Source organism: Epinephelus lanceolatus, chromosome 13, assembly GCF_041903045.1.
Source record: "Epinephelus lanceolatus isolate andai-2023 chromosome 13, ASM4190304v1, whole genome shotgun sequence".
Taxonomy (NCBI): domain Eukaryota; kingdom Metazoa; phylum Chordata; class Actinopteri; order Perciformes; family Serranidae; genus Epinephelus; species Epinephelus lanceolatus.
The window spans coordinates 27,223,920-27,243,010 of record NC_135746.1 but is presented as its reverse complement, the minus strand read 5'-3'; the positions used below and the strand labels follow the sequence as shown (position 1 = coordinate 27,243,010).

General features: G+C 39.3%; 1 protein-coding gene across 14 annotated transcripts in view; it reads right to left on the bottom strand.

The window, feature by feature from the left end:
• The window catches only part of LOC117270903 (DNA (cytosine-5)-methyltransferase 3A-like), a 72,610-nt gene that overhangs the window by 7,882 nt on the left and 45,637 nt on the right, over positions 1-19,091 (bottom strand). For 8 of the 14 annotated variants that reach the window (XM_078173934.1, XM_078173933.1, XM_033648893.2 and 5 more), the window contains 10 exons: positions 10,046-10,261; positions 9,108-9,266; positions 8,040-8,147; positions 7,344-7,491; positions 6,528-6,671; positions 6,168-6,212; positions 2,531-2,610; positions 1,779-1,891; positions 1,009-1,192; positions 15-99 (listed from right to left, as the gene is read on the bottom strand). In XM_078173934.1, coding sequence (XP_078030060.1) covers positions 15-99; positions 1,009-1,192; positions 1,779-1,891; positions 2,531-2,610; positions 6,168-6,212; positions 6,528-6,671; positions 7,344-7,491; positions 8,040-8,147; positions 9,108-9,266; positions 10,046-10,261 — 1,282 coding nt within the window. The remainder of the gene's footprint in view (positions 1-14; positions 100-1,008; positions 1,193-1,778; positions 1,892-2,530; positions 2,611-6,167; positions 6,213-6,527; positions 6,672-7,343; positions 7,492-8,039; positions 8,148-9,107; positions 9,267-10,045; positions 10,262-19,091) is intronic. The other 6 variants (XM_078173935.1, XM_033648894.2, XM_078173940.1 and 3 more) reach the window with 1 other exon arrangement.

Genomic DNA, 19,091 nt, shown 5'->3' with positions numbered 1-19,091 from the left:
CATACACTATGTACCTGTGGCAATGCCATCGAACAGGGAGAGGACTCTGATTGGTTTCCTCTTCTCCGCTGAAACTGGAGGATACAACTTGGCTGGCTCCTAAAAGAGAGAGTAAAAAGGAAGAAGAGACATTAATAATAATATCAAGAGAAAATAAATATTAATCTTTACAGCACATAGGGGAGAGCAGAGGGCAGAGCTACACATTACATATCAACCTTATTTATGATGATGATGTGATCTTTCGGCAAAACAGTCTGGCTGGAGAGCGTCAATAATTTAATGTGAACATGGTCTGTTTTGATGTCTTTTAGCCTGTATGGATAATTTATAGCTGACGAGCCCTGGAGCAGAAGCCTCGCTGATCCCAAGATATTAATGCATCCCATTTAACTGTGATATATTTTGCCTAATTCTTCTAGCAAGGTTATGATAACAGATTAGATACAAGATGGCAAATATGTCATATTTACTACATCTATTTGACTTACAGCATGTTGTCAGGACTGGGTTAGTGTAATGGGTAATTGTAGAAGCAATATAGGCGTAATCCAGTACAGAAGTACATGTGAATATAGAAGTAGCAGAGTCTGGAGTGTGTCACCAGAGGTGTGAGATGGAATATGATAATAACAATAACTTCATTTGTTTAAACGATAGTGGTGCAGCCAAGTAGGTGTGCACAGTCCCTGTTAAATAAATAAATACATAAATATACTGTAATGCTGTCAATTAAGCACAAAATTAGCATTTTATTATGCATCAATGTAACAGTAGACTCTTTTTAAACACTAAAAAAATCCTGATTATTCTAGGGACACACTTCATGCTGCACTGATGTATCATTAAACATTGTGGATGCACACTGTAATCATATACACTGCTATAAATAGTATTGTGAACTCATTCTCAGGGAAACTATCATCTTTATGATAATCATCAACATTAAATATTTATTATATGTGAAGAACAGAGCTGAAATGGAAACAAGTCATCTGTCAGACTCACAAAGTCCTGTTCATGGTTGTTGGCGAAGAAGTGTTGTAGTCTGGAGGGCCAGTCGTCCCGTCGCCGCAGTAACCCGTAGGTGCTCCGGGGGCCACACATGTAGCAGTTCCAGGGGTCTTCTTTGATGGCCGCTGCCGCTGAGCCGGCTCCTACCAACAGATCCACACACTCCACACAGAAACACCTGCCAACACACACACACACACAACATGAGACCTGTGTTTTCCATGCATTTAAAGCCAGTGTTTGGTTTGTCTTTGGTTTCTACCACTGGAACTCCCTCTCTCAATACTGTAATGCTGTCAAATTAAGTGAACAATACTACGAAAACAATTTTAAAAAGCTAATTTAATAACATTAATCAAGCACTACCATACTTTACATTATTAGGGACACACTCTGTACTTTGGTAAGAATTTGGAAGCAGGATTCGTGAGTATTTTTACACTCTGGTATTGCTACAAAGATCTGAGTGCTTCTTTCAGTACTGCATGACTCCAAATATCTGCTGTGTTAAGCTGTTGAATGTTTGCAGTGATGAGGTCAGAGCCTGGATGCCAAAATAAACTTTATATTCACATAAATACATCTGCTTCACATGAGTCGACTGACTCAATTACCAATAAAAGGAGCCATACATCATGTTTTGACATTTGTGGGTAAATTGTTTCTGTATATGTGAAATCCAAAACCTTTTTGTGGCCACAAAAAGAAGGTGCTTGGCAATCCTGAAGTCAGCAGTATATGTATATATACAGTTTTTTACGGACCTACAGCAGTTGTTGTTGCCACACATGAGCACCTCCCTGCCTCCACAGCAGATGGTGCAGTAGGACTGGTAGCCGTCGTCGTCGTACTGGTAGGCACATTCCAGGAACGAGTTCTGCCAGAGGAACAAAACAGAATCAAGAGAGAGGCAGAGGGGAAGTATGTCTTTGTTGTCCGCCATAATGAAATCTTGCGTTTCTACTGTTTCCATGTGTGTATGTAATATCACAGATGTCACCAATATTCAACCAATGCTCAACAATATATTGCTTTCGAAATGCAACTTCTACAGCGGCTAAGACATTTGCCGTCTAAGGAATTTATTGAGCCAAAATGTAAAATATTCTCTGGCTTTAGCATCTCCAATGAGAGCATTTAAGACTTTTCTCTGTTTTATAACATGTTTTGCATTTTGTACTGTTGGTTGAACAAATCAAGCAGTCTGAAAATGTCACCATGGGCTCAGGGAAAGTGTGTTAAGACATTTTTTTACAATGTTTTAATACTTAATAGACAAGACAAATAATCTATTAATTAAACAAACAAACAAACAATAATGAAGAGGTCATTAGTTGCAGCTTTTGTGTGAAGAAGTGTTTGGTGCAAGTATTTTGCTTCCTGTGTATATCAGTGAATCCATTTATTCTTCATACTGGAGCTAGCTGACACATTTGAAATCAATATCACCCAGGCCAAAGTGCCATTCAGTTTATAAAAGATTTTTTTTCTTTGTTTTCCTTGGGAGGTGTCTTACTTTGCAGCCCTGGCACATTGCTCCTACAAAGAGAGGATGTTCCAGAGAGACGTTGAGGCTTCCACAGGAGATGCAGATATCTAATCAAACACAGACATGATCACATTATCATATTTGACGCTTTGTTTAGTCATTTGGCCACATTAATAGAGTAATTTAACAACAAGACTTTTACTGCCCAAAATAACCACAATGTGCTTATGATCCGTAATAAAGACTCAATAATTACTTTTCATGTGCCGTGATTTATAACTTTCAGCTCATAATCTCTTTTATTTTCAGACCCTGACTCCAGTCGACCAGTGAATTATTGGGCTGCCAAACACTTGCTGCATAAATTAATTAGCTAAATACCAAAAATATAAACAAGAACAAAAATTGAATTCCAGAGATGTTTCGCCCTGAGCTACAGAAACACTCAGAACAGCTTTAAGCTCAACTTAATTTACAATTTAAGAAATGCAATTTAACCGTTACTCTTTGACTAAATTTGTAAAACAGACTTTATCTCTGTGATAAACAGAAACAAAACAATTGATGATATGATACCAGTCAAATAAATGATGTAATACCATTTCAAGATGCAATTAAAGTTATCGCATTGACCAGTATCTACTAAGAGAAAGGTCAAGTAAGGCGAGTAAAGCTCTACAGCAGGATTCAACCCACAGTCCACCAAGCATCACTACCCCAGTGGCTGAGAGAAATTCAAGCATGACACCTGAGAACCTGGAACATAGCCAGGCGCAGCCTGCTTTGGAGAAAAATATCCAAGGTCACAGACTTCAAGTGAAGGGGCCAAAATCCAGCAGCAAGAAAGAGTGGGCAACAATCGATGTAGACCTGAGCAACATCCTTAGAAGACTCAGAGGAACAATGGAGAAGAAACTGGGGGGAATTAGCCATCTGATCTACTTATATGGGGCAGAATGTTTCTGAACAAAAGAACCAAAAGAGAAGGAAACAACGACCCCTCCCAAGTCCAGAGGGCAGCAAGAAACTATCAAAGAAAGAAGGGACTTGAGGAAACAATGGAGGAAATCCTCACTGAAGGAGTGAGTGGGCATTGACCTTCTGCAAGTAGATCTGAAGGGATGCCTGGTAAAGCAGCAAAGAGCAGAAAATCTCAGACTTTGATGCAAGAGGAAGGAGAAGGCAAGAACATCCCTCTACAAGGATCCCCTCAGATGTGTGAAAGGACTTTTCACAAAGGAAAAGAGCAGTTCACTTAAAGTGCCAAAGAGGGAGCTGGAGGACCACCTAAAAAAATAATGCAGACAGGCATCCACAGACATGAACGGTGGGGAGATACCTTCAAACGTGCCACAAATACCTCAGCCAGAGCACCAGTTAGATGACAGCCCCTCAAGAGGAAGGCAAGGGCAGCTTGAGCTCTTGGACCAAACGGAGTGCCATAGCTGTACAAAAACACTCCTAATGTCCTACGATCCTGTGGAAGCAAATGAAGGGGGCATGGAAGAAGCAAACCATTCCAAAGCCATGGCTACGAGCAGGGGGAGTGGTGATCCCCAAGTAAATGGATGCCTTGAACATTGAACATATTCTGGCAGATCAATCGCTTGAATTTTAAAGGGCAGATCTTCTCTAGCATTGTAGCTTAAAGAATAACAATCGACTTGAAAAAGCTTCTCAGGATGCTTAGAACATACAAGCATGATAAGGCACCACATCCAGTCAAAAAGGGAAGGAAGAGATCTGCACTTCATATTCTTGGACCCAGCCAGTGCCTTTGGATCCTTCCCCCATTCTCTCATCTGGACAGCCTTTGACCTCTTTCATGAGCCAAAAACTTCACAAACCTGGTCAGAAATTCCACATTACAACAACAGAATACAAAACATCATGGCAATCATTGGAAGTGGGAATAATGGCAGAATGCACCATCTCCTTGCTAGCCTTCACCTTGGCAATGGAAGTGATCATCCGAATTTCAAAGTGGGTCGAAGGAGCGCCAACAGAGGCCGGAGGAATTGAACCCCATTGGAGGCCATACAGCAAGCAAAATCTGCTCTCAGGCATAGAGACATCGAAGGAAAGATTTAGCAGCTTTGGTCTTGGGAAAGGTGGACTATCATGGCACAAGGCAACATCCACCCAGAGAAGAAAATTGATGGTCGATGAGGTCCGACACCAAGAGGAGGCAGACAGATGCGCAAAGGCAGTCCAAACAGGGCCAATGGACTGCCTGGGAAGATCTGGAACATCACAAACTCCCCCTGGAGGGATCTTTGTGAGATGGAAGGAAGACAAATTAGCTTCATCATCAGGGCCACCTCAGATGTTCTTCCCACACACGAACCTAAGCCAGTGGCGTGGATGAGATCCCTCATGTGCTCTCTGCCAAACTCCAGCAACATTGTGGCACATTCTTACCAGCTGCAAAATCAGTCTGTCTCAAGGCCACTACACCAGGAGGCACAATCAGGTCCTATGTCAACCGGCAATCATCCTAGAAGGAAGGAGAATTACCACCAATGCCCTACCTCCTCCTATGCCTTGATTCCCAAACATTTCCCTCTTCATGATAGCAGAACAGCCTCCAGTGAAATCATTTGCAAGAGTGGAAGCAACCCTCCTGGATACTGCCCGAGACTGGAGAATGCAGGTTGATCCATATCAGAAACTCATCTTTCCACCAGAGATCGCTACAACTAATCTCAGGCCGGACCTGATCTCGTGGTCAACCTTGCAGAAGTCCCTGTACACCATGGAGCTAACAGTACAATGGGAGGCTGCAGTCGGGGAAGCTTATTAGCACAAAAGCCTGAAGTACACAGACACAGCAGCTGAGGCAGAACGACGTGGCTGGCGTACCCAGATGCTCTCTGTAGAGGATTTGTAGCCATGTCATCAACCAGGCCTCTGAAGAGTATGGGGGTTCGAGAAAAGGCTCTCCAACAAGCCGACAAGTCACTATCAGAGGCTGCTGAGAGAAGCAGCAACTGGCTTTGGAAGAAAAGGAAGGACTCAAACTGGTCTGCAAGGTGTCCAGCATGAGGGGTAAAAGCAGAAGGGGGCACACCTGGCACGTCAAGTAGCACCGCTGAGCCCTCTGGAGGTGTTGTGGGCCTATCAACAAAACACCATTGAAGAAGGGTGCTCACCTGGTGACCCCAGGGAAGTGATTACCCCTCCCCCACTCGAAACACAAGACACCAGGCAAGTGCTGATTATTTTTTGGGATTGTAATAAGTCCTGTAAGCTCAACTATCCCATTTTGGTTGAGAGTGGGAAAAAATGGCAAATAATGTAACAAAATTACATTTGTTTACTAAAGATGATTGCTACAGAGGGATATTATTTTCTTAAATAATGATGTGGGAGTTATATTAAATGGTTTGTAAAGGGTTTGATGGATATTTTAATTGGATCTTAACAAATCCTTACTGCTGACACTATTTACCAGCCATATAAGAACGTGATAAAAACTTCTAGTCAACTCTATAGTCAGGGTTAAGCAAAAATTGTGTAGAACACTATATAAAACAAAATATTTCAAGCTAAAGGCATTGTACAGTCCATCCCCTTAAAGAATATGATTAATTGATATATCACTTCTTCATTTCAAGTCTAGAATGATGAAGAATGATGTTTGAAAGAAACCTGTAACTATTACCTTCTATGTTCCTGGTCTTCTTTTTGATCTCACATATGAGCCTCTCTGGAAAATGAAAATACATAAGAACACATCAACAGACCATTTTCAATATGAACACGTACAGACAGTACGAGCATTCATATAAGACAATATATAGTGGGAATCTTGCAAAAGTCAGGTACCACGAAAGTGTAAATGTTAGAGATGTTAATGAAAATGCCCCTAATTTTTGAGTCCCATGACATTGTTTGTTTTAAGAAACAGTCTTTTTCTGATTTAATATTCTGGGCGTTTCACTGTTTAAATAAATATACTGAAAGGTTGAAGGTTAATTTTTGAATATTTGAAGCTTCAGATGAAAGGGGTTTGTATGTTTACCTCTGGTCCCTTCGTCGATCACCTCTCTGATCTTTGCTTTTTCAGCTGAGTTCTTGCGCGGTTTCTTGGCAGGTGGAGGTGTGTACGCTGCCTCAGGTTCGGACCACATTTCTGGGTACACTTCCTTATATGGATTTTGTTCCTCTGTGGGGATTCAAGATCAGAATATACATCATATTTAGTAGTCTTTCATGTGAAAGAGGAGTAACAATGACTGTGACTTTGGGAAAATAATTCTCTGAAACTGTTTTAATGCTGTGAAGTCACTGGTGGAAGCTTTAGACGACAGTTTGCTTCAGACAAAGTATTTGATTGTTAACTGACCAGGTGTGTCAAGGTTAAACTTCTCTTTCAAGCTCTCTTTTTTGTGCGCACTTTTTGTGCTAAAACACCCACCTTGGCAGGGTCTGCCCATTCAGAATAGCCAGAAACACTCACAAACTAGTTAGTTTCAAGGGTTAGCTTTTTAAAGCAAAAACTAAAAGAATCCAAATAATAAAAATATCCTGCCATCAATTTTTTTCACATTCATTTGATTTTTATATTAAATTATATTCTTGTAATACTTTTGTCTAATGTGGCTTACAATGAGTGCACTTATTTGAAGACAATATAACACCAACACTTCTAACAAATCTCTTGGCTAGTGAGTCGAAGAATCACTGCAAGTACGGTATACTGGCTTTGAATGTAACATGAATGAAGTACTTACAGTTCACACACCTGACACACCTGTCCCATTATAGGGGGATTGCTGTATGTTTGTTTTAGACAATCACCCCCATTAATTAAACATTAAATCAAATGTGCGTATACCCTCTGGAGGGTCCAATGATTGTGGACCATTGGGTAGGAAGCCGGTCATGGCCCACTCTATCATCTGTCTGGTTTGAATCTCCACCCCCTCTGCATCATCGCTCGCATCACACGAGGGAAATGGCCTCCCTGCCCGAACGCTGGCCACCTACACAGAATAAACACACACACACACACACACACACAATAAAAACATGTCAAATAAGAAGGGTAAATATGGAAATTATGGCTGTATATGAGCAGCTGCAGAATACGAGCAGGTTTTGATGTACAAATCCTTCATTGCTTGTTTGTAATTTTTACAGAAGTTCATATGAATGACGACCCAGTGTGACACCATATTAGAAGTAAATTACCATGTGTTCTGTATCAGTTACAAGAAAAAAGTTAAACATTGGATCGAAACATAGCCCAAAAAATATGAAATATACCCACATGTTACCACTTATAAATTGTGGGCAGAGCTAGATGAGAACAACAACACCTCCACAAATGCAAATGCAGATCATTACGTAAGGAAGGGATGAGTAAAATATGACCTTTAGACCTGCACATTTATATTTTGGTCTTTTAGATGTTGGATTTCATCCAGAGAGAAATACAATGACTACAGCAACAGCAAAATAAAATTATCAGCCATCAAAAAAATGACTCAAAAGCACACACTCCCTGATGTTAAGGTGCAGAGTTTGTTACCTGCAGAGCCTCAAAGATGGCTTTCCGGTACATGGACTGTTTGTTGTAGGTGGGCTGGTGGAAGGCAGATGAGAAAGAGCTCAAGGGCATCAGCTTCTCCACACAAACCTGGAGAATAAAGAAATGATAATGACTGTCACCGAGATTAAAAGAAAAAGCCAGAAATCATTGGAGGAAAAAACTGGTGAGGCAGATTCTCAACAAGTCCTTGAAATCCTTAATTAAGGTCATTTTGTGTGCCGCAGTAAGAACATATCTTTTCAGGAAAGATGTCTCAAAAGGCAGGGAGCTTTGGTGCTGGATATCTGTGTTTCTAAACTCAAATTTAACTAAGTCAAAAGAAACAGGACAAAATCAAGGTCATCTTGTATCAAATCAAAGTAAAAGACAGTATCCACTTACTAAAGTTTCTGATAAGAGTGTTGAATTAACACTAGGTTGTTAACCAATGAATAAAAGTAAAACCATCTTTGAACAGCTTATGAAGGCTTTAAGTAGGACAGAATTCTGGTGTCTAAAAAAGCATAAAATTGGAATATTGAGGCTCGGGGTGATAAAGACACTGAGCTACTGCAAAACACGAGCAGAACGTTTTAGTACAGTTAACTCCAAATGTTAATATTTGTATGAAAGCTAAACAGCAACCTTTTCCAGTCTCTCATAGTTTTATGATCATATTCACTTCAAAAACCTGACTTCAAAATATGACCACAGTTATTACATTAGCTAGATATGGGAACATCTTAAATCACACTGTCACAACATTTATTTTTGGCCCCACTTGCCAGACGTTATTCAAACATATCAGATTCAAACTCTATGCAAACATAATTCCAGCTTGCTTGCATATGTGGAGGGAGAAGGGACAGGATGCAGGAGGAAAATGGAGAAACATCAGCTACAGCTACAGAAAATTAATTTGAAGTTATGTCACTTTATGTGGAAGGTTATCCACGGAAGATAACTGTCAAAGACTTTTTCAGCTTTTCCATTACCGTGAGAACACTGAGTGACTATGTGGAGGATTTGATCATTTTATGTAAGGGGCTCCTTAATAAATCTACTCACCACAGAGAACTTGCCGTCTCCAAACCACATCACCCAGCGAGTCCCGTCTGCAGCTCGACTCCGGCCGCTCATCCACCAGGAAACGATCCTGCCAGGCCACCATGAGAAACCTCGCAGCTTCCCAAACACCAGAACACCGATGCCAAAGCCCCGGCCGTCCTGTTGGCACACAGAAAACAAGGTGGGTGTCAAGATCAAGAGTTCAACATGTTTTATCCTGCACTCAGGATAAAAGATGATACAGCAATTGATGATTATGGCAGATCTTCTTTCTTACAATAATTACAGAAATATTCCTGCAACAAAAACAATGTCTAAAACAAGGGTGTGGGTTTCGTTTCACAAAAATGAAATGGTGCCAGAAAATTTTGAGCCTCAAACACTTAATTTCCTTCACTCTGGTGACTTTTTAATGCGGCAATATGTGCCTTTCTACATCAGTTTATGGTGTAAATGTCTTTAATTTAGTTAAAAGTCCTCTGGTGCCACCGTACAAAAGCACGACACTTCATGTGATTAAGGTCATCTGACTGAAAACTCATGCTTTTTATTTTGACGAAATTTTTCCATTTTAGACCTTGACAGATTGTTGCACCTTTTCATTTTTTTTTACACACTTTAATCATCAAATGACCTCCATCAAATATCAATTTAAAAAAGTTACTGGCTCAGTGTCTTAAACTTTAGCAGTATTTGAGAATGCAGAATTAAAGCAATGAGTAAAAGATTTCTATGAAGCCCCTGAACTCAACAAAAGATTACATTGTTCATCTTGTATGCATGATAATAACATGTGGGCACAAAGTCTTACTTTGTGCGTACATAATTAAAAGAAAAAATCTTTTAGAACTTCAGGGGCTCTGTAGATTTTTTAACACTGGTGAACTTCACTGTTATTCCATTGCATGCATCTTATTTAGTTTAATTAGGTGCTTTACCTGGTACCTTACCTGGTACTCTATCTCTCTGGGCGTGGCCTGGTCTCCCCTGGCAACTGGCTCCGGTGTCATGGCGACCGTTGGCGAGGCGGGGTCTGTGTGTTGTTGTGAATGGGAAGGGGCTGGGCTGGCTGACTCCTCCTCTTTCTGGAAGTCGCCCTCTGATAGGTCGTCCATCATGTTTATCTCCGCCTCTCTATACGCCCGTCGCTCCGCCTGTGAAGGAAGAACAGAAGCCATTTTATTTTCCTGATTTATCCGCATATGTGTCTTTGTTATTTTCAGCTTGTTGCACTGTAAAGCTATCTTTGCATAATGGTTGGAGCTGTTCTGAAGTTCATCAGACTCAACATAAAGTTAACTACTACACAAAACGGTAAAAGGCTAAAATGTATTTCAAGTGGTAAATACTTATTCTGTGTTGTGAAAAAATATTTCTTCATTAAATCTCTTGCTGTGGGAGCGTCGTTGGGCATTTATGACCTTATATGTGCATAATTACGAGGCAAACTAAATTCCTTGTTATATCACAAAGTCCTACATGATGTCAGTTCTGCCCACAGTCGACAGGATTCACCATTTATGGTCGACTTTTGGTCAAATTTTACTTTTGGGGAAAACGCCTCCACATACACCACATAGCTTCCTCCACCAGAGCTGATATGGTTAGATAACAGATTACTCATGTTAGTGTTTTTACATCAAGTATAAATACAAAGGATTGTGAGGATTTGACTTCTATATTTTCACATTATTTTAAACTAAGTACCATTAATATAACTTTAATTTTATATAATGTATGAAATATGCAATTAAAAGGCATTTCATTTCACTGTGGCAGCTTGACAAGCCTCGACACTTAACCAACAATAGAAAATCAATTATCAACCATAGAAAATGGCTAAATTACCACCCAAACAAGTACCACCATTACTAATACTGCCCCTCAATCAATCAATCAATCAATCAATTAATCAATCAATCAATCAATAAATCAATGTATCTCACTAGATTGCACACAACAAATAAAAATTGGAAAATTTTTAATAGTTACCAATAAAATAGATAAAATAACAAAAAAACATATTAAGGAGTTAAACATTTCAAACACTAATAAATTAAATGAATAATAAATAAATTAATAGCCATCAGAACTGCAACAATTAATTGATTAGTTGTCAACTATTAAATTAATTGTGATTAAAAGGAAAAAAAGGCGAAGTTGTCTGACTGTCAGCTCCTTAAATGTGAATCTCCTGTCCAACAGTAAATTAAATGTCTTTGGGTTGTGGACAAAAAATACATTTGAGGACGTCATCTTGGGCTTTGGGAAACACTGATCATCATTTTTTTTTACCTTCTTCTGATATTTTATAGATCAATCAATTGACTGAGAAAATCATCAACAGATCATCGACAATGAAAATAACTGTTAGTTGCAGCCTTAATGGCTATAAAACAATCAAAAGCCAGGATTAAGAGGTAAGTTTATATGTAAAGATATCACTATAACAGCTGCTCTAAGTGTTACTAGTACTAGTTATAATATTATTTATTCTAAATGTGAGCATGGCATCCAATTGATATCCCATACTCAGATTAATTCAGACATTGGTGCCTAATTTTCTTCTAGTCTCATGAAATAAAAATACATTTGATACTATTTGATCCATCTGGTTAGATACGCTATAAATTGAATTGAATCTGATGTACAGTACAGGCCAAAAGTTTGGACACACCTTCTCATTCAATGCGTTTTCTTTATTTTCATGACTATTTACATTGTAGATTCTCACTGAAGGCATCAAAACTATAAATGAACACATGTGGAGTTATGTACTTAACAAAAAAAGGTGAAATAACTGAAAACATGTTTTATATTCTAGTTTCTTCAAAATAGCCACCCTTTGCTCTGATTACTGCTTTGCACACTCTTGGCATTCTCTCCATGAGCTTCAAGAGGTAGTCACCTGAAATGGTTTCCACTTCACAGGTGTGCCTTATCAGGGTTAATTAGTGGAATTTCTTGCTTTATCAATGGGGTTGGGACCATCAGTTGTGTTGTGCAGAAGTCAGGTTAATACACAGCCGACAGCCCTATTGGACAACTGTTAAAATTCATATTATGGCAAGAACCAATCAGCTAACTAAAGAAAAACGAGTAGCCATCATTACTTTAAGAAATGAAGGTCAGTCAGTCCGGAAAATTGCAAAAACTTTAAATGTGTCCCCAAGTGGAGTCGCAAAAACCATCAAGCGCTACAACCAAACTGGCACACATGAGGACCGACCCAGGAAAGGAAGACCAAGAGTCACCTCTGCTTCTGAGGATAAGTTCATCCGAGTCACCAGCCTCAGAAATGGCAAGTTAACAGCAGCTCAGATCAGAGACCAGATGAATGCCACACAGAGTTCTAGCAGCAGACCCATCTCTAGAACAACTGTTAAGAGGAGACTGCGCCAATCAGGCCTTCATGGTCAAATAGCTGCTAGGAAACCACTGCTAAGGAGAGGCAACAAGCAGAAGAGATTTGTTTGGGCCAAGAAACACAAGGAATGGACATTAGACCGGTGGAAATCTGTGCTTTGGTCTGATGAGTCCAAATTTGAGATCTTTGGTTCCAACCACCATGCCTTTGTGAGACGCAGAAAAGGTGAACGGATGGATTCCACATGCCTGGTTCCCACTGTGAAGCATGGAGGAGGAGGTGTGATGGTGTGGGGGTGTTTTGCTGGTGACACTGTTGGGGATTTATTCAAAATTGAAGGCACACTGAACCAGCATGGCTACCACAGCATCCTGCAGCGACATGCCATCCCATCCGGTTTGCGTTTAGTTGGACGATCATTTATTTTTCAACAGGACAATGACCCCAAACACACCTCCAGGCTGTGTAAGGGCTATTTGACCAAGAAGGAGAGTGATGGAGTGCTGCGGCAGATGACCTGGCCTCCACAGTCACCGGACCTGAACCCAATCGAGATGGTTTGGGGTGAGCTGGACCGCAGAGTGAAGGCAAAGGGGCCAACAAGTGCTAAACACCTCTGGGAACTCCTTCAAGACTGTTGGAAAACCATTTCAGGTGACTACCTCTTGAAGCTCATCGAGAGAATGCCAAGAGTGTGCAAAGCAGTAATCAGAGCAAAGGGTGGCTATTTTGAAGAAACTAGAATATAAAACATGTTTTCAGTTATTTCACCTTTTTTTGTTAAGTACATAACTCCACATGTGTTCATTTATAGTTTTGATGCCTTCAGTGAGAATCTACAATGTAAATAGTCATGAAAATAAAGAAAACACATTGAATGCGAAGGTGTGTCCAAACTTTTGGCCTGTACTGTATGTTAATGGTCAAACTGCCTCATAACTATCATCTTATGAGCAGGTATGAGTTTTAATTATGCCGACATATCTTCATCAAACCTACACATGTAAAGGATGAGTCACAGGCAAAGTTTCAACACTGAATATCATATCAGCTACAATCTGTCCTCACCACATGTTCTTGCCATTGATCACGTCTGACTTAATGCCTGCTGAGGGCATCGGCTCCTCATGTATGTTTCCACAGAAGCTGCTGATCTATCATAACCTTTTTGTTTTACTCCCAGTGGTCCACTGGCACAAACACTGTCCTTCAAGGAGGTCCTATATAATTGATGTTTTATGTGGGTCTTTCTAGCTGATGTGGTGGCTGCTCTAGATCAAGGCCTCAGTGCCCCCGGCTGTAGGAACAATCCTTTAATTGTTCCTCTAAACAGGAAGTGAGTGGGGAGAAAGGGTGCGGTGGGGAGGCGGTTCAATGAGTTCAGGAGAGACAGAGAGAAGACAGAGAGAGGGACGCAGAGTAAATAGGATTATAGTATAAATCTGAGGAATAAAATACAGACAGAGAGACAGTGGAGCAGGTTTAGTGGAAGACAGAAAGACAATACAATACAAAGTTTTTCTACGATATTATGAATTAGTATACTACGATAGTGATTTAACCTGAAGTCTATCAAGCTTATGGGCACTGTCCTTTTGTGGCAGGTATTACTGAGATCTTTAACTAGTGTTAGTGACATCTAGTGGTGAGTACTGCAGATTGCAACCTGCTGAAACTTCTTCCATTTACAATTCCTTCAGTGTTCATTATTCAGGTTTTTTTTAAGCAGGAGCTAAATTATCTCCAGAGATCTCTTTTGCTCCAAAACAAACGGACCAGGGGTCTCATTGGTTAACATGGCATATGCACAAAAAACGGCCTATAAAAGGAGTACACCACTTCCCATGGAAAAGTTGTGATCTATAAAAGCAGCCTTGATGGGAGAAACTTTGACCCATGCCTATGAACATTTTGGAGACAGTAAATTGGTGAGGCAAATGGTGAAATAGAAGCCTGATTGTATAACTTGTCGAATATTTTTTGGCGCATGCCATTTTTGGATTTTGTCTGTACGTACATTTTTAGTATGGATCCTACGCATTGTTTTATAAATGAGACTCCAGGGGATTAAAACTAGTCAAAACACTGAATGAAGCACATTTACATTACAAATCAGTGTTTCTCCTACGCTGTTTGGCTAGTCACAGTTGTGCTGCTAGCCTAGCACCTGGTAGTGTTTGCTCACCGACTTTCTCTGATAATTTAAAATCCATGTTTTTACTGGTAGCTGAATTATCCAGAGGTCTTTTCTTTTCCAAAACAAATGGAGCCAGTGATTAAAACCAGTATAACACTGAAGATAGCAGTTTTGCATTAATCTTTTTTTTTTGACACTGCTCGTCAGTTGTTTGATGGAGTGATATCTGGGAAGTCCAGTGTGGAAACACAGCACGCTCAGCTTCAAATGAGACAAATTTAAAAATACTCATGACCTCACTGGTTACTACACAGTGAGAATCTGGCTCAGATGTAAAATCCCACGACTCCTTCAGAGCATTTCCATGACCTAAAAACATTCTCTTCCTTTGGTTTTTAATTGTGGAGAAAACAATACGGTTTCCATTCTAGCCAAGGCTGAAAACCACCGTCGAATGTGTGAAAGAATTCCTCCAGAAAAAAAGGACAGAAAGGGAGAAATAAACATGGGAGGAAGAGGAGGGATGGCGGCATAAATTCAAGTGGAAGTGAGACAGTAAAAGTGAGAGTGTCAGGTCGTGACAGTTCTCTCCTCTGTTTGACCTCCAGGTCACAAGTTCACTCTTCTCCCCGCTCCTGTTGACCTCTGACCTCATAAAATCCTAATCAGCCTGTTAAACGGATCGTAGACAGACCACACACACAAACACACTGACCAACACACACACACACATACACGTGCACTGTAAGGGAAACTCCACATGTCGTCACTAGTTTCTAAAACATCTGGGATGCCTGAATGAGAAGTCTGGATTTTTACTTCTTACAACTAAACTGAAACATCAATGTGGATCAGCACCTCAAACAAACTGTAAGCATGTGCTGACTGTATAGCATGTTCAAAAAGTGACATATTAAGTCTACTCAGACTCGACTACCTTGCATATTAATATTACACTACATACATACACTATTCTGCCACATTGCAATGCACAAAGGAAATGGAACACAGAAATGACAGTAATTAAAAACACGTATGAATGGCTGAACGAGTCATAATGACAATCTGACTTTATATGATGTATAACCATATTTTAGCAGAATTCACAATATGTTAAAACTAGATAAACAAGTTATTTTTAATCGCACAAACTCACCTGACGATCAACAGAGGCAACTGAATAGAAGAAAAATAGCCTGTTAGCCAGTTAGCAGCCTGTTCGCTAAGCTAGCACACTGTCATACAGTCTGTCTGAAATCAACTGCCAAAGTTCAATTTTATTTTATTTTTTTTACATGCTCGAGGCAAATTCCGGACCGTTATATCACAGAGGGGAGGAGTTTCGCAGGCACATCGGATATCACAGAGATATGGACTTCCAGATGTCTCATCTCCGTACACATACATAAGTGGAAACGAGGCGTAAAAGATTGAGACTTGGATTAAACTGCCAAATTGTGTGAGAGTTTGTTTTCATTGGGAACATGCAAGACAAACATAGCTTCCTTCACAAATTCAAGGTAACACAGCGTGACTAACTGATTTATAAATGGCCATTTTTTGGGTGAAGAAGTAGCAGAAATATCTTCAAAAACAAAAAAATCCTTTTAAATCTTAAAAGAAATTTGCTGCCTGTTTGTAGTGTTTAATTTACAATGACATCCCAAAGTCACAGTTTGATTAATGTCTGATTGTTTGTATGTTAACTATGAGGATTAGTATATACTGTATAGTATCAGCATATAGTATAGATTTGGTACACATCGAAAAACATTTATATCTAGCTTTGAAATAATTAACTTAGATTACTTTTCAATTTGTGTGCTGCATTATTACTGGAACTCTTTGATGTGGCAAATATTCAAATAATATTCATTAAGAATTAAAGTGACATCAGTGCTGCTGTCATTTTGTGTTAGTAATGTATGAATTTTTTAATATGTACGCTTTATTCATATTAATCATTGAAAATGTGCATAGCTTGTGTTTAAAACTGCTGCTTTTGTAAGGCTTTATTACACTTTATCTTTTTTTTTTTAGATATTTACAATATCTATTACTGTATTTATTACAAATTCCACAAAAAGGTTTTAAACATACGGCATCTGAATGTGTGAGCTGTGTGCTTCTTTGCTGCAGGGATAAATTTCATTGTATTAAAGACATCTTACTATATTGAAGTATGAGTAAAATTCCTTCCTGCTACATCAAGGACCAAATTTTCCTGCAGCAATTGTTTGACTTTCACCTCATTTCATCCACACTCGGTTGTTGTTGTTGTTGCGAAGGAAACTTGATAAGTTCTGTCAGCATCTGGACCGGATCATCTCATTAGAAGACTTGGACCTGGCTCGTGTTGCTGCGAGATATCGGCCAAAAATCCTGCCTACTGGATGAAACCGTGTTTGTTGCTTGGCAACATCAGCTGATTGAAACACTCCATCAGGAAGCTTTGCTGCTTTTCAGGGATGCGGATGACTCAGTGATGACAGACGAATCTGTATTCATCTGCTCGGGTTTCTGTGAAGGCAACACTCGGGTCTGAAATAAACTGAAGGGTCAGCTGGGTGCAGCATGCTGCTCCTGTTACTTCTGTCTGATTGTATTTATACTGTGGTAGAAGAAGGCACCACACAGTAGGGCTGGGATATGGAGAAAATCAAATATCACAATATTTTTGACCCAATATCTCTACATCAACATTGCCATGATATTGTAGGGTTGACTTGGTGCTTTGACACAATATTCACACAATGAGATTTTGATAAATAATCATTAGTAATGTGGATAAAAGGACTAAGTAGGTAAAGAAAACTAATTAAAACAGCTAAAACAGTCTGGTAAGTTCAGACAATTACATCACTTTACTGTAATACAGCCTTTGAAACCAGGAAAAGACAGCGCTTACAATATTATGTCCAAAATCTAAGAGAGTATATAATCTGGTATTAAGAAATTGTCATAATATCCATATATTACCCAGCCCTACTTACAAAAGTAAGCATGTCTGTCCTGTGAAAAACGGAGAGTCTGTTTCCCTGAATATTCTTTTATACTGAGCTGGAGAAGGAGTGAGATTTTAAATTACCTACTAACCTATAAAAAGTACAGTAATTAGGCCAGGCGACAGCATTTTAACTGGAAGGCTCACACTCTGCAGCGCCTCATTCAAGGCTTGTAACTCTTGAGCTTTGGTGCAGAGAGGTTTGTGGGTTGAATGTTATGTCTGCTGCCAAAGTTTAACACACTACTGTGTCGTTTTTAAATGTTTGCTGCCTGCTGAGGGCTACCGAGCGGACAATCACAACTACTCAGGATTCACGCAAATCAACAAAAGTGCACACAGTAAATAGCTGTAAATGTCAAAGTAGTAGCACCAAAAAAGGTTTGTTTTTACTAGAGCCCCAAAGTACTGGCTACTGTCTTAGATATTTTATAGGTAAAAAAGAACAAAAATGTCACATTTCAAATAGACAGCATAAACAAAAAATATATAAGAATAATTTTGATTGGATTATTTCTTTCTGTAGGTTATTTATTGGATATTCTGATTTTATGGTTATTAAAGTATTGTGACCAAGATATGTACTAAAATACACTTCGCTCTGGTGGACAAACTGCAATGGTTGTTAAAGTTTGCTAAATTACCTCAAACATACTGTATATTTGGCATTTCTGCACTACAATATTATGTGTCTTATTGGTCAACACATAAAAATAGAATAACAGTGGAACAGACATTCCCATTAATAACAGTATAACAGGACGGTCAGAGCGACGGCCATTTTTATGTGTACTGTTGCTACTGCAACTGTCATAGCAGGCTAACTTCAACAAACTGGACTTGCAGCAGGTCTTTAACTCACTGAGCTGAGGTTTTACAACAACAACCAATCAAGCTGTGGAGTAGTACGTTTTCAAATAAGCAGTTTGTCACTTTTAAAATAGGACTATAAATGTTATTTCCCTGTTTGTTTCCATTAATTGCACATTTGTTGACACATGATGTAATGTTAAAGAACAAGGGAGATCCACTGCTGCACGTTTTCACATCTATCTCAGTGAATTAAGGGTTTATTTGGACCAAACCAGAGCTGGTAATTGTCAAAAACATTTACCAAGATGGCTTTGGTGAGTTTTATTTAGTTTCTTTCAAGTTTAAATAACATGTGTTTGACAACGTGTTAACAGGGTAATTAAGCGCACATTAGTCTTAGTTCAGTGAAAAAGAGAAACTTGGATTGGTGTATGGTTGTATTTTCTGTTTAATAAGAAAAATAGGTGTAAGAATAGGCTAAACTGGAGTTCTCAAACTAGTGAGTGTGACACTTTACAGCCCCTCTGATGTGTGTTGTCACAATTAAACTGACACCAATCGCCTTTTTTCTTCCTTTGAACTATTCAACTGACCATGGCAAACAGTTCAATGTCCTTTCTATCTATTCTATTTATTTAGGCCAACATATGCAGAAATACCGAT